Raw genomic sequence first — 15,954 nt, 5'->3', positions numbered from 1 at the left:
GTGAAGATCAGCCGGCTGACTAGCTCCGGCAGTTCTGGCATCCGTCTTTGGGGAACGGCTTGGAGAGGAGGGCGTTTGAGCGATGGGGATCAGTCCTGCCAATGCCACAGCTCGTGTCTGCAGTCGTCAGGAAGAACTTACTCTTGAGGAACCGTGTTGGCGGGACCACAGGCTGGCTGTCGTGGTTGCCAGCCGCTGAGTGCAAGTGGAAATACGCAGTTGGGACACAGAATTTTAAAGCAGCATCCCAGAATATATTGTCCCTCCTCAGTTCTGGTGTTTTTAGTGAAGAGGGGATGTTCCTCTGCCTTTGACTGTGCTGTTTGAGTAGCTGGGAAATTGTAAAGCAGGGAAGAGTTTGACTACTCTAAAACTACGGTGAATCCCAGTTTTATAATGGCCCGGTGTAAAGCAACCAAAAAAACCAAATCACTTCTTTCTGCTCTTTGGGAGATTGTTGCTTTGTACTGATAATGGAATTTAAAAGCATTTGGAGGCGGACAGGGCATGAGATAGAGTACCCAGAACAAGCACAGCTCTGAGTTTTTGTGTGAATTGGATTTTCACGCATTCTTTCCCCATCTAAAAGTCTGGCTTTGGGTAATGCATGGGCAGGTAGGTGGTGGTGCTGTCAGAGCAATTTTAGCCTATTGGTGGAAGTTACCTTCCTTCCCTCCAAGTACAGCAACGCCAGTGGAATGAAATGAGGGTTTCTGCTTCCCAGTAAACCCCCTAAGACGTGAATGCACACAGTCTCCCACAGCGGGAGTGCTGGAGCTATCACAACTGTTTCCTTACGTGGATGGGTGCCAAATTACTCGACTTTTGTTGGCTTTTGCTGAGAAGCCCAAAAGTTTATGCAAGCTATAACCCACCTCTCAAGCACTGAGCTTGGAGCCTCATCTCCTCAGTCTGACATCTGAGGGAGAGGAGATTTCTTTTGGCTTTCTTTGTTTTCTCTGTCGTTGATCTCAGGCCCCAGTGATGCTCTGTGCATGCCAGGTCGGTGTTAGCTTTACTTTCTGATATTTGGGTAGGACTTAAAGAATCACAGAAGGGTTTGGGTTGGAGGGGACATTCAAAGCCCACCCAGTCCAGCCCCCTGCCAGGAGCAGGGACATCTCCAACCACATCAGGTTGCTCACAGCCCCGGCCAACCTGGCCTGGAATGTTTCCAGGGATGGGGCATCCACCGCCTCTCTGGGAAACCCGGGACAGTGCTCCACCACCCTTAGTGTATAAGAATTTCTTCCTTATGCCCCGTCTGAATCTACCTCTCTCTGTTCTGAAACCATGACCCCTTCTGCAGCAGTTCTCATTTAAAAGCGAGATAAGCGTTGCTGAGATTCAAAACCGAGCTATTTACGGACTCTCTGGTGCCTTAGGGTAGGTTTTGTCTGTGTTAGACCTTCCCAGTGTAGGGTAAAAATGGACTGCGCCAAAGTCTTTTTTTTTTTTTCCTCTTCTGTTATTCTTTTGTGTATGTTGACTTTGCCTCCAGACCCTGCTGTTTGTGAATCAAAGGGTACGTTTCCTCAGAAGCCGTAATGGTTGCTTAGTGAGTTGATTTTTGCCAGCGTGTCTTTCCATTTAGCACTGAGACCTCTTTCTGAGGTATATTAGGGATGGATCGGTGAGCATTTTTATTTGGAAGCCTAGCCATTTGAAATTCATCCTTGCAGCTTCGTGCGATTTCAGTTTAGTTTTGAACCCAATAGGTGGCTGGAAATCTGTGTGCTTCACAGCTTCACGTTTTTCTTGTGTGTAACTTGTTTTTTCCTCCCATCCTTATCCTAGTGTCGTGATGTAAGGACAAGAGAGGTTGGAATTCAGGAAATTCACCATAAAGTGAGACCATATCAGGTAAGATTTGTCTTTTTTTTTCCTTTTTTTTTTTTTTGTTTCAGACACAGTTTGTAATGTGTTTTTGGCGTGGAGGTGTTGGGGCTGATTTGTTGCACATCCAGTCGTGCGGTGTGCCTTTGTAGCTGGATCCAGTTTTCCATTTATTTTCGCAGCAGCTTTCCATGTCTTGTGTTTGAGCACAGTCACATGTTGAAATTTATGGACCAGCATGTTCAATAAACTGACTGCAGCCAGCGGTTATTTTGGTATTTGCGCTGCTATCACAAAATAAGCAGCTCTTTCTTGCTGCTTCTCAGCCTTCCCTTATCTCCCTCCTCGTTACGAATTTGGATTTAGAACATACCAAAACCCCAGCGTGTGCACGCTGAACAGGAGTGAACGTTTAGCAAGATGAATTTACAGCCTTTTTTTGTGAACGTGCATGTTTATAGGCAAAACTGCCGTATGTATAAATACACTTCCGCACGTGTACGTATGTATTTATAGGTGAGCAGATCCATTTGGAGTGTGACACATACGTTGTGTTGTTCCTTCCTAAAATAGTCCACAGAAAGATTGCTCGGCTTCTTTTATAGAAAGGAAAATGTTCGCTGCTGAACTTCAAGCATCCAATTTAGGACGCTGATCCTTCAGTTCACTGTAGTTACAAGGAGGGATCGATCTTTCCAGAAAGTTGCCAGGAGGTCCGTGGCCATGGCACCCGAGGAGATGAGCTTTCTGAGATCACACAGGGTTGGATCCATCCTAGTAGACGTGTCTGCTGTGGCTAATAAATCACACCCTGGAAGTCTTCTCTTCCTCTTCCTTTGCTGGCATTAGGGAAGGACTGAAATGATTGTAGAGGTTGTCCATTGTGTATCTCCTTTACTTTCAGACAGGAATTCTTTGTGCCAGGCAGACGACACTGCCACCCCCAGGGAGAAAGCTGGATCGGAATGACGCTTCCATACCTCTGTCTCTTCCGTACAATCCGTTGTATCCATTCTGGATGTGAGCCGCTAGACTGGGGTTAGGCTTTCTTTGTGTCAACACAGAAAGAGATTCCCGACAGAGCTCCTCTCAGTTCTGCTGTGGAAGCTCCACTGGTTATTTAGGCTTCAGAGAGGCTCAGAGTTTGGTGCCGGAAGTTGAGCAGCATGCCTATTCTCAGAGGTTGACATCTGAAAGGTGTTCTCACTTTGCGAGTCAGAGATTACTGGGAGCCATATTCTATTTTTCTCCAGCCATTATGTGAATTCAGATGGAGTGCAATACTTCCCATCTTGCCTAACAGAAATCCAGTACGGAAACGTATAGCGATCTCAAATAAATTGTCTTGTTCTTGCCAGATTTCTGCAAGAACTGAGGCTGTAGGGGCTGGTTTGTACATCGTCCATGCGGCCTTTGTGCTCTGCTCCTGCTACCTAATCTGTGGTTGTTTCATCTTCCCAAGGCGTCTGTTGTCAGCAGTGCAAATCCAATTCAAAATGTAAATTTCTCGAGTAGTTAGCAAATAGCTTATCACAGGGTTTTCAAAGCAACGTTAGGTTGAAAATTCCCTTTGTTCAACTCATCTGTCTGAGTGACAGGAGGGTGTCATCACACAGCCCTAGCAAAATTTATAATGACAGCAGGCAGGAGAAATATTCTGAAGATGGTATAATTTTTCCTGCGCTTTAGACTAATGACAAGGTAGGATGTTTTCCTTGGCTTTATAAGTAAACAACGCATCGTCTTGATAAGAGAGGCTATCATGTCAGATCTAAAATGAATTAATCACTTGCTGTAATTAGTTACACTTTACGCCGCTTCTTTCTGTTAAGGGTCGGCAGGCTGTACGTATTTTTGTAATGGTGATGGTGTGTCTGCTTTTAAAAGTATTTTTTTAAAGAGAACAAATTGAAGTAGATTACTTGCCGTAGCTGGTTATTTACAGAGCTGCCTCCAAGCTGCCTTTCCAATTAACGGCGTTTCTCCGCAGCAGCGGAAAGTGCTTGCTTGCTCTCGGAGTGGTTACGGCTGCGCCGTGCTGCGGAATGGCCCTAAAAATGCTCTGGTGAGTTGTCGCCGTAGAGAGACGAGGGCCTGACAGGTTTTGAAAGGCCAGGGGCACTGCCAGCACCGGTACGGGTGTGATCCCACATTAGCGTTAAAGCAGAAGGGGTAAGAGGCAGAAGCTGCTGTTCGTGCGAAGCGGGGGGTTTGTGTCAAAATAATGATCTCAGTACGGAGCCTTTGTAGGAATAAGGCAGATTTTTAAGCTGGGAGTAGCTGGTTTAGGTTAAGAGCGTAATCTGCAACTGTGTTCTCCCTTTGTTTGCTGGACATTTAATAGGATTGCACACTGAAATGGTGATCTGCCCTATTCCTGCCCAGCTCACAGGGTGATTGACGGACCAGGGGTCGACACTGGGGGCTGCGGCGTGCTGCCGCGCCTCGCTACGCACCGACCGACCAGGAGGCGATGCGGGCTGGTGTCGGCCGTGTTTGTACCGGTATCCCAGAAGGAAAAGGCTTTGTACGGCTCACGAGTCCCTGAGAACCCTTTGGGGGAATGATGTACCCTAGGACACTCTGCCCAGGGAAGCAGGGAGAACCAAAGGCTCGATCCGGTAGGGACTTTTCTGAGCAGCTCAGCTGATCTGGTCCAGGCTTACGATGCTCTAAAAGCACGCACGAGATAAAGCCTCCTGGTGAAGGTTCCTGTAGTGTTGCTTCATCTCTGTCTGCAAGTGCCTTTCGGGCTGGACGTGGGTGTAACAGAGCATCCAGTCCCTACTGGAGGACACGCAATGCGGCCATGCTTTCCACTGGTTCAGTTTTGTCCATGGGAGAAACCAGGAGTTCTCCAATCTTGCCATTTCAAACTCAAGCATAGCAATGTTGAATAATATTTTTTATTTTTTTAATAAATTATCAGTAAGCTTTATCCAAACTGCTTTCCCACATACGAAACTAACTGCAGAATCTGGGTATTTAAAAAATCTTGCTTTCATTTTCCTGTACGTTTCCACCTCATTAGTGGCTTTATGCACCCAAGGGTAGATCTGGATCAGCGTGTCAGCCGTCCTGACACACAAACTGCGGTGGAGTTCTGCTCTTGGAGAGCTCGGCACATCGGCAGACGTCTGCTCGGGCGCTTACCCCGCGAGCTGTACGGCGGCGTTGAAGTGAGCCCTGCTTCTGGAGTCAGGAAGGGATTTAATTGTGAGCCGCGTTCGCCCCGGCTTCGTCATGGAGCGGAGCAGGCAGGCGACAGAAGCCCTGATGGCTTTTCTGTAAACAAATCTTTAATTCATGGATTTCTGGGTATTATAGGATTTGCAGAAAAAATACTGAAGTCCTTTGTTTTAGTCTTTGTGGTACTACTGGGAAGAGCACGGCAAGGTGTGCGTAGGGATCCGTCCTGTGCTGTACTGTAGGATGTCAGTGATGGAAACACCAGTGCAGCGCTGGTGCACGGGGCATCCGCCGCCGCCTGCCATTCACGTTTGGGTTCCTAAAGTTAAAGGAGTCTCTAAAATGATGGCAGGTGTATCTGCGTGGTGGTTTTAGTTCAGTTCATGATGATGGTACGTCAGAGCTGTCTGAAAAAGAAGGTTTGGTTTTTTTCTCCTTTCTGCTCTCTTGTCCACCAGTTGCTTTATAGCTTCTAGGAGCTCCACAGAAGTCATTTCTGCTACCCGTGGTCTTCATTGTATTCTCCACATTGAGCCAACTCTCACTTCGCTTTTACCTTCCATTTCTTGAGATCTTCAGAGCTGCCTTCGTCTAGCTTGTTAGCAAAAATTGGTTTTGAGGCAAGTAATATGCCATTACTGGTCAGCTCTCAGGGTGCTGGTCTGGCTGGTTTTGAAGTCTTCAGTGCTATCTGAATGAGTAAGAAAACACTTCCTACTGATGCTGCAAAGCACACGTGTAACGTATGGTGTGTTCCAAAAATGTTTAGGACTCAATACTCGCTCAACGCCCGCTCTTTCAGATCCACTCCTGTTGCACTACATTTTCCTTCTGTCAATGTATCCTTTGCGTTGCTGGAAAGAACTAATTGGTAATTAATCATGTGGGCTGCTGCTTAGAAAACCCGTACTCTGCAGGCATCTCAAGCCTTTTCTGTTGCAGATCAGTAGAGACGTGGGACTAAATGCAAGTTTAGTGGAGGCAGATGCAAAACTACTCATTCTACATTAGCAAATTTGTAATTGGAGCTGAACTGCAATTAGAGCAAGTCCCTTGGTTAGTGGCAAGAGTCGCTGCCCCCATCGATCTTGCAGTGATTACAGAATTCGAGTAACTCAAGAAACATGGGGTTTAGGTGTCTGACTTACAACGAGGTAGCCATGTGGGTTACCACCCCTTCTGGGAAGCTTGCAAATCATAGAATCACAGAAGGGTTTGGGTGAGAAGGGAGCGTTCAAGGCCACCCAGTCCAACCCCCCTGCCAGGAGCAGGGACATCTCCAACCACATCAGGTTGCTCAGAGCCCCGGCCAACCTGGCCTGGAATGTTTCCAGGGATGGGGCATCCACCGCCTCTCTGGGCAGCCTGGGACAGCGTCCCACCACCCTCAGAGTAAAAAATTTCTTTCTACTATCCAATCTAAATCTGCTTCCCTCTATTTTAACACCATTCCCCCTCATCCTGTCCCAGCAGGCCCTGCTGAAGAGTTTCTCCCCACCTTTCCTGCAGCCCCCTTTGGGCACTGGGAGCCGCTCTCAGCTCTCCCCGGAGCCTCCTCTTCTCCAGGCTGAACAGCCCCAGCTCTCTCAGCCTGGCCTCACAGCAGAGCTGCTCCAGCCCTCTCAGCATCTGCGTGGCCTCCTCTGGACCCTCTCCAGCAGCTCCACGTCCTTCTGCTGTTGGGGGCTCCAGAGCTGGACGCAGCGCTGCAGGGGGGTCTCACCAGAGCGGAGCAGAGGGGCAGAATCCCCTCCCTCGCCCTGCTGCCCACGCTCCTCTTGAATAAACACAATGAAGAGTACTTCTGTCCTGCTGGCAAATACATTTCTCTTAAATAGTTGCATGTTTTATCTTGAATATGACTGCAGTAATAGTGGTTCTCATCCAGTACTGCAAGATCCATCTAGAATTAAATTGGCCTTTAAGAAAGCACTTCATGTTTTCTCTGAATCATAACAGTTTATGGATCCATGAAATTGGTTTTGGTCTGTTCGATGTGTTGTTTAAACATTTTTAAGCACGTTTTCCTTTTCTCTTTTCCTCTTTGTATCCATCATCACTTGTTCTCTTTGACCAGATTGAATTAGTGAGAAGAGATTATGTGGCGAATGGTGGCTGGGAGACCTTCCTGGCCTATGAAGATCCAGAGCAGGATATTCTCGTTGGCCTCCTACGACTGCGGAAGTGTTCGGAGGAGTCGTTCAGACCCGAGCTGAAAGGAGGCGTTTCCATTGTCCGGGAGCTGCACGTGTACGGGAGCGTGGTCCCCGTCAGCAGTCGGGATCCTTCAAAATTTCAGCACCAGGTACTCCAAGCCATCTTTGTTTTTCATCTGTGCCGCTTTCTTGCACCCTACACCCCTCTTCCTGGTATAATTTAAGAAGAATTTTATTTTATATCCGAGATTCATCCAGTTGCTTTGAATTCTAGTCCGCTGCAGTAGAAACAGAACGGAATTTCAGCCCCTTCTTGCATTTCACCTGCTGAAATCGTGCTGCTTCTGAGATTTTGCTACTGTGATCATGTTTAGGCAATTGCGATTAAAAAAGCATGCCTGTCGGCGTTGCTTCGTGCCCGTGTACAATACGAGCTCGTATATGCCGGTGCTAATTTGGTTTTTGAGTACTAAGCATCTGTGGTTCTGAACATCTTTCCTTTGATATCCTGCACTGCACTGCAAACTGGAAAGGAGACAAAGGAGATACACCCATTGTGTCTTTTTATTTCCTTCTACAATTGATCTTGGTCAATAGGTGAATTTAATTTCCGAAATCTGAAATAATTACGTATGGGAAGGTCAGATTTTATTTGGAACGTTTATTGAATGCGTTCTCCCTGCCAAAACAAGAAATCCAACTTTGGTTCTGAGATGTGCATCAGTTCAAGTGATTTGGTGTGACTCCCAGGGAAAGTCTCGTAGTTGGGTCTGACAGTTTTTTGCTTCAGACACGCTTGTGAGGCCATTTCGTAGACAGGACTGGGTGGAAAGCTGTGTTTCTAATTCCTTGCAGCGACTTGTATGAAAATGACACGTTATCCTGCTGCTGCGTGTAACATGCTGTGGCTTGCGATCAGCAAAAATGTGAATTCAATTTTGCCCCGGTAGGTTTCGAACCTTTAGACTGAGCTTTTAAAAAAAAGCAATCAGTTTGTCCTCTTTGCCAGAAGTGCTCAGGGCTGATGTTTTAAATTAACTTCCTTGTATTTATTAATCTTTCCCTCAGTGTATGCATTAAGATGCAGTTGTGCTAGGCACTGATGCTGTGTGACCTATGGCAGTGGCTCGGGGGGAAAAAATATCAAAAATTAAAAAAAAAAAAGAGAAAATTGGATGTTTCCACTATAAAATAGTTCACAGAAAGCTTTCGGAAGGAAAAAGTGGTCATCGTAAGTATCTGAAAAAAAAAAAAAGCAAAAAAGAGAGAGAAAATGAATTGGAAGTAGCCAGCTACAAACATTAAAATTGCAATTTCATGGCATGCGATGCACTCGTGTTCATTTGGAGCAGTCAGTGTTCAAGAGGTTAATCAGAAAGCGTTCTTCACAGTCGTGGGGCAATTTCTGATTAGAAGGACGTTTTGGAATGAAGATTTCTGCGTGTTACTTCAAAATGCCTTTAAGTGTTAAATGCTTTTTAGAATTACATCGCATCTGCTTCAGTGTCGCCACAGCCCAATTCTGCGCGTCTTGTCAGGAAAACGGATGAACAAAGAGCCAGGCATAATTCCTGCATCCTAATGTTAGGAGCGGATTAACCCAATCCGTTATTCCCAGATATATAGGACAATGAAGTTGTTAAATAGAGTGGAAAGGCTCTTCCCTTATTTTGGAGCATTATTGTGATTCCAGTAGCACTCCTGCCATGCAAGATTCCCAAACGTAAATGAAGGCACGGAGCTGATCCAGAATATTAAGATGTTCTTCTGCGACGCTTTTTAATTTGGCCTCTCCGGTGCCACAAGCCGAGCCTAGGAGCGCGGCACAGAGCTTGAGCCTAGCCTAGGCGTGCGAGGGTCACACCGCGGTTTGTGGGCGGCCTCGACGAGCCCGGCGGTCGCCGCGTGCCGCAGTTCTTCACCCTGAAACGAGCACGCTAACAGCTCCTGGCTCCTGGAGGGGCTGTGAAAATAAAGATCGCGAGGCGCTAAAGCAAGACGTCTGTCGGAAAAGCGACCGGCAGCAGGGCCGGTCTCTGGGTCTGGAGCGTCTGGCCACGTCTGTTTTGGCTGAGGTCCCCAGTCAGAATGGCACTGGGATCCTGTTGCAATTAGTGTCGGTCTCCCTTTCTTGCGGCGCTCTTCTCAAGCCCTCTCCCGCAATAAGGGTTTGATCGTTCCTGTGTCAAAACTATGAGTCTTTTGGAACTGTGCTGACGCTTACTTTCTGACCTTGCTTATGCCTTCTGTTTTTACAGAACTTACCTTTTCTTCCTCTTGTTTCTCCCATTGCAGGGATTTGGTATGTTACTAATGGAGGAGGCAGAAAGAATAGCCAAGGAGGAGCACGGGTCGTGGAAAATTGCTGTAATTTCAGGTACCTTTGCTTTATCCCTATTTATATATTTTTTTCTGTCTCAATCTGAAAATAAACCCGCTGCAGCCAAGGGCACTGCTGTGAACGTTCATGGTATTAGGTAGAGTATCAGCAGATGATTCTTTGTAACGGAGTCAAATTCCTTCGTAGCTTGATCCAGACAATACTATTATTTTAAGCAGCGTGCCGGAGGCCGCGCTGCAGGGAACCGTCCTGCTCTTAGCGCCGAAGGAGACGGACGGCGTGACAATGGGGATCTTCCTCCTCCCAACGCCGCTATTTCCGACCTTGCTGCTTTGGCCCCTTCGCAGGTTGTTGTTGTCGAGGGCTGCTTGCCAGAGCTTGTGAGGACAGAAAATTGCCGGCCTCCATTTTAGAGTCGTTTCCGTCATTAGGGGGGACAGATGTGCTTTTAGGATACATTAAGCGTTATCATGAAGAAGGGAGCTGTATAAGGAAGAGCTGCAGCCCTCTCCCCTATTTCATTTTCAAAGCATTGTGACTAAGAGTGGCATCGGTTCATCGCGCGTGCGTGTGAAGTCAAGGTCGGGACTACCTTTGTGCCTTAATTTATCTCATATTAGCAGTTATGGTAGCTGTAGAAAGCTTTTACAGCCATATAGGAGAAGCTGGGGTTGTGTGGGAAGAGAAACTCTTGTTGGTTTAAGAGTCACGTACGCTGGAATACGGACCTTTTTAAAAAATAATAAACTTCCGTCGCCCCACCGAAAACCGCTGAAAAGCAGAAAACGGCAACTTTGGTCCGAGTAGCCAACTACTTGGTAGTTGGCTGAGTACCGATGTGACGAGCTTCTCTGTGTGTTTCCAGCGGTGCGTTCTCCCTGAGAAGCCAAAGTGCGTCATCTCCACAAGTACTTGTGCCAAGGGCCAGAGCGTGAGTGAGGACAGCGTGGAGGCAGCAGCCTGATGCTTAAAGAGAATTCTGTATTCTCTGGGTTCCGTGTTTCTCATTGGCTTAAGACGCATGCCAGTCCCGTTTCTCTGTTGCTGCTGCAACAGGGAATTTCGTACGGTTAAGAAATGTCCGTACCGTGTCGCTCCTCCGTACAGGGAGAGGCGGAAGTGAAAATGGTTTCTTTCATTTTTGCGAGTAGCATCTTGGCTTGGAGCGCGTGCAGAGGTGAAGTTGCTGTTCCTCTGTGGTAAAAAACACTTTGAGAAGAACAGAAAACGCACAGCAATTACTAAAAAATTATTTGTGAAAGCATTTACATTGCTAGTTGTAGCTGTATTTTAGCAAACTGATGTGAAGAATATATCCTCTGCATCGAGACCCAGTGCAAAGAGTCTGTTTTGCTGCGTGCACCGTTTGTGGCATCTTAATAAGATGTTGTCTGTGATTATATTTTTTTTATCCCCCCCCCCGGAGTGCAAAGTAGGATATAGAACAATTTGTCTTTGAGTACAGAATACTATAGCATCTGCAAAGACTACAGGTTTTCCAGCTGTTTCCTTGGAGATGTTACCCCCTGAATTTCAGTTCTTCTGTTTGTTTTGGTCTGATGTGAAAATGCAGCCAGAAGTTCTTTCTCCATGGGAGGATGAACTTGGTTTTGCTAAATTTGGTTTCAAATTGTTGTAGAATCATGGAATGGGTTTGGGTTGGAAGGGTCCCTCAAGGGTCATCCAGTCCAACCCCCCTGTAAGGAGCAGGGACATCTCCAGCTAGATCAGGTTGTCCTTCAAGAGAATTTTCCAATCTTGCACTTAATGGCTACATCAGTACGAGTCAACGCCGTAGTGCCAGAATGTGCAAATGGCTTCTCCAGAGAACGGTTCCTGGTCCGTGCTGATGCATGTGCTCTGCTGGAGAGCTGCTTGGGGCAGTGCTGGTCCATCGGGGCTGAAACCTTCTCAAGGCTCCTGCTAGCAAAGTGGTGGAGTGGGTGGTTGAATTCCTGTACTCTAACAATTTTTAGGAAAGTTAGGTCTACGTAGCAAACTCTCTCTTTGATTTCCACAAAAAGAAATACCTGTGTTTTTAAGGTAAGAGAGCACGAAGGGTTTTCGTTATTGGCTGAAGGTTAGGGCTCATCTCCATGACCAGTTGAAGTTCAGCTCTGGTTAGAAATGAGCAGCAGTTGTCGTGGCAGGGGGAATGGACTAGATGATCTTTGAAGGTCTCTTCCAACCCAAACCGTTCAATGGTTCTGTGATCGTCTATGACTGTTCCTTGCCGTGACATTGACATGGGGCATCTCATGCTGACTGTTCTAGGACAGCCCGGTTCCTAGGGACCCCAAATGGCTGGGTGCCTCATTGCGTGCCAGAGCCTGGCTTTGCGCTGTTGATTACCTGAAGACATTTCTGCTCTCCAGATGTGAGACCAGGCATCCACCGCTAGCTGACACAGCTGGTGAGGGGGCCGCTCACCCCGTAGGGGATGAATTTGGGGGGACAGATAAGTCTGGAGGGCTCCGGGAGTCTCTGGATGGATGATTGCCACAGTGTTGGATTGAAGTGTGCCTTGAATTTGGTTTGGAAGTGCATTGAACTCGAACCAAATTAAGGTAAATTCAGATGAAGGTCTGTATGTACAACATCCAAAACAGGCAATGCAACTGCAAGTGGTTAAGAAAAACAGGCAAGAAAGGAAAAAAAAAAACACCGCCATATGAGTAATCCGCTTTTAGTGAGGTTACGTTAGAAACGCCTCTCTCCTGTCCAGCTGATTTGCTGCCCGTCCTGATCAAGGTGGTATTCAACGTTTCCTGACACCTCTGGCTGTGTCCGTTAGAGCCTTCCTCATCAGAAACCTCTTTCCTCCATGGCAGAGCACGTTAGCTGCCAGAGCCAATTTTCCTTTTGTCCAGGCTCCCCGGGGGACTTCAGGAATAATCTTTTCCCCTCTGCCTCTGCTTGCTTCCTTCCCACATACAACCTGGTCGATACTCTTAATTAAACATTATTTCACTTGCCTGCAAATGCAGATGTCCCCTTCGTCAGGTCACGCGCCGTGTCTTCCGCTTGCCCGTTTCTGGCTTCGAGGAGGGCTAAGCCTCCTTCCCCCTCAGCCGTGAGTCAGTGGCGTATTTCATTGTGAGGTGTTCCGCGTTTTTATACCCTCTGCCAGGCGGTACTGTAAAATCACTTGGTACAAACATGGCAATGGGAAACAAGTGAGTAATTCATGATTGCCTCCTGATTGAGATCAGTAGGACCATAATAATCAGATTGGGGTGACTGATCCCGACGTCTTTCTCCCGCAGCAGCCAGGAATCCGCAATCGATAGGCTGTGAATAGCAATTAAACTAATGCCACCTGTTTTCTGTGGTCTCCGCAAGAGATAAAATCGTTCGTTACAGGCGGTGACTCATCTCCAGTCTGTCGGTGCTGCTGGAGCACGCTGTCTCATGCGTTTTGGGAAACTGTGCTCCTCTCGCCTTCGCCTTTTGCAGTTAGGGAGAAAACGGAGGTGCGGAGCTTTCCAAAAGCAAATCCAATTCATCGTAGCGGTGCTAAATTCACCTGCGAGGAAGAACATTGAGGGGAGGGAAACTGAGCTGGCAGATAAATCAACGGTAAACTTTGAGGGCACGTTGATGGTCCTCTAAAGTGTCCTAATTTCCTCGCGTAAAAAGCCTTGTGGTCACCCTAGAAGGAATAAATTAGTTGAGTAATCAGTGCCTCGTAGTTCGTATTGGAGGTTGATTCATGGGCTGCCTCGGCGATGGCCAGCTGCCGGGGTGTGCTCGGGAGAGCTTAGGACGAGACTCGGAACGGCTGGAAGGATTGATGGGGTTTGGGAGGGCTCCCCGGAGTTTCGCTTCCAGCGCTGGTTGGTTATTTTTAGAAATGCCAATCTTACTAGCTATTAATAAGAGAAGTGGTCCAAGACAAGTGGAAATAGGGGAATGTTAATGAATTGACTCTCTGATGTTTGTCTGCTTCAGATTGATGGCCTTTGAAAAAAAAAATTAATTAGAGGGATTTGGAAGGAGCCAAGGATAAACCTGTACTAGGGGATTGGTGCTGTGTACCATCCTCTAGTTCTTAATGAGCTTCAATTTTGAAGGTTTGATAATCTAACTGCTTTGAAAACAGGCTTAATACTGTATTAACAGGGATTTCGGTGCAGGCGTGAACAGGAATATTGCTGTCCTTAAGCAAGGACACTTCTGCAAAAGCCGCCATTCTGCAAGGGTGTTCTGGTAGGAAGCTTTTTTATGTCTATACATACCATAATATACCTTACAGAGGTTTATAGTGTGGTCTACCTTCTGCATAATACAGACCAGAGACTTCCACCTATCCTGCATCTGTCCCAGCTGAGCGTGTTTTGGAACCTGTCTTGATTTTTTAAGGCTTCTGTGCGCTCTCCATCTGCAGGAGCTTTCCTTAAACTGGGCAGAAGAAGAACTGGAAAGCAGATTTTCCTTAAAACCCTACCCAAAATCTAGTGAGCAAGAGTTGAGTGTATGGGGAGACCTCCTGTGGGCTTCTTCCTTCCTCAACAACCCTTTCCCCATCTCAACCCAAACCGTCCCCGAGTGCGTAAAACCCAAACAACTAAAAAAACCCTGCAAATTCTGAGATTAGATTGGGTAGGAAGTATTTAGAAATCAGATTAATGATGAAATGAAGGTGTTTTCCATCCTAGTGACTTATAATACACGGCAGTATAAACAGCGTTGAATCAAAACTGTGAGCAACAGCAGTTTTCAGGGATTTAAAAATAAATATCGTTTTCTTTCCTGGGAATCTTCCTCCCTGACTGGCACTATTGGTGCACTGCCTGCAAGCGGTAATCCTCCTTTTCAGGCCTGCACCAGGGGTTAAGGGCTTAGAGCCTGTTCTTAATCAAAGCTTTGGGTGTAGAGTTCGTTGAGTTGCAGGTTTCGTCTTTGTCGTGTGTGTAACCCAAATTTGAGGCGCGCTTGCAGTCCGGCTTTTCAACTGCTGCTCTAGCTGGCAATGACTTCTGACTTAAGCCAGGCTTATCTCCGGTGTGCTTTCTTCATCGCCGAAGGCTGTTACAGAAAGACTAACGCTCCTCCTCGTTTACCAGTCTTGCCCTGCGACCCCGGTAGCGTTCTGCACCTCGCCGGCTGCGGTCGCCCTACCCAGAGCAGGGTGAGGACCTCTCCCTACGTCGCGAGCGGAGGCATTCAGGAGACAGGGAGCAGATTTTCCTTTAAAAGCACGTTCAAATCGGGACTGCGCAAATGAATGCCATCAGCTCCTGTGCTTCTTCAGAGCGCATTAGTTTGCACTCCTAGGAAAAAAAAAAACGAAAAATTCAGAATTTCCCAGCGGACTCTTTCCCGAAGCGTTTTGTTCTTCCCACTGTTCTTGGAGTAAACAGGTTCAGAGGAACCTGTCTTCTCATCAGAATCATAGAATCACAGGAGGGTTTGGGTGGGAAGGGACCTTCAAAGGCCACCCAGTCCAACCCCCCTGCCAGGAGCAGGGACATCTCCAACCAGATCAGGTTGCTCAGAGCCCCGGCCAACCTGGCCTGGAATGTTTCCAGGGATGGGGCATCCACCGCCTCGCTGGGCAACCTGGGACAGTGTTCCACCACCCTCAGTGTAAAAAATTTTTTTCCTAATATCCAATCTAAATCTACCTCCCTCTATTTTAAAGAAGTCCCTTTGCTCCTAGGATTGTTTAATTTAGAGACAGAAAAGGAAAAAAGATGTGGCAGGATTTAACAGGATTGCCGCTGCAGTACGGAAAACCGTGCGAGGTTACTTTCAAACAAAGGAAAATCTGAGGTTCCCCGCGTCGGGCACCCGGGAGTCATTGCAGGCAATGGAGCGGGGAATGATGCACCGAGCGAGCAAGGCTGTACGGCAGCTGCCCCGTGCTGTGCCTGGCTAAATATCCCGTCGCTGGGGAGAGGGCCGGTGGGAGAACTGGTTTAATCGACTACGGAGTCCGTGACAAATGCACCGGGAGCGCGTTCGTAAGGGATGATGAGCGTTTGCCAGCCGGGTTGGGAAGGGCCGTTTGGATTTTCTGGCGGCGCGTGGGGACATCGGAGTAGCGGTGGGACGGGAAGCGGGATCAGCCATGGGTGCTCTGGTTTCGCGTTGTGCAGAGCGCTGTAGCTCTACCTCCGCTCCGCGGATTCCCTGCTTCGTTTAAAGCTCGGATGCTAGTCATCCTGGGTGCTTTGGACCCTGGATGCTAAGGTTGCGAGGTGCGTCCTCCCTCCCAAAGATGCAATCTCATATCTGGACGTTTGTCGAAACCAACCGGAATTAAATATTCGCGCTAACAAGGTGGTTTTGTGGCCCGTTCGCAGGGTTTCAGTGCAGAGCCAGAAGCGTGCTGTCTGCTCCTTAGCGGTAGGGAGGAGGTGCCCCCCACCACCTAAATCAAAGAGCAATGTGAAAAAAAAAAAAAAAAAGCGAGCGGCTTGTTTATCA

General features: G+C 47.5%; 1 protein-coding gene across 2 annotated transcripts in view; it reads left to right on the top strand.

Moving 5' to 3' along the window:
• The window catches only part of ELP3 (elongator acetyltransferase complex subunit 3), a 90,653-nt gene that overhangs the window by 61,219 nt on the left and 13,480 nt on the right, over positions 1-15,954 (top strand). For both annotated transcript variants that reach the window (XM_086743678.1, XM_086743677.1), the window contains exons 12-14: positions 1,798-1,863; positions 7,103-7,330; positions 9,477-9,558. In XM_086743678.1, the coding sequence (XP_086599804.1) occupies positions 1,798-1,863; positions 7,103-7,330; positions 9,477-9,558 (376 nt within the window). The remainder of the gene's footprint in view (positions 1-1,797; positions 1,864-7,102; positions 7,331-9,476; positions 9,559-15,954) is intronic.

This window comes from Chlamydotis macqueenii, chromosome 3 (assembly GCF_036417535.1).
Source record: "Chlamydotis macqueenii isolate bChlMac1 chromosome 3, bChlMac1.mat, whole genome shotgun sequence".
Lineage (NCBI taxonomy): Eukaryota > Metazoa > Chordata > Aves > Otidiformes > Otididae > Chlamydotis > Chlamydotis macqueenii.
The sequence above is the reverse complement of the archived record's forward strand: the minus strand, read 5'-3'. Positions and strand labels throughout refer to the sequence as shown.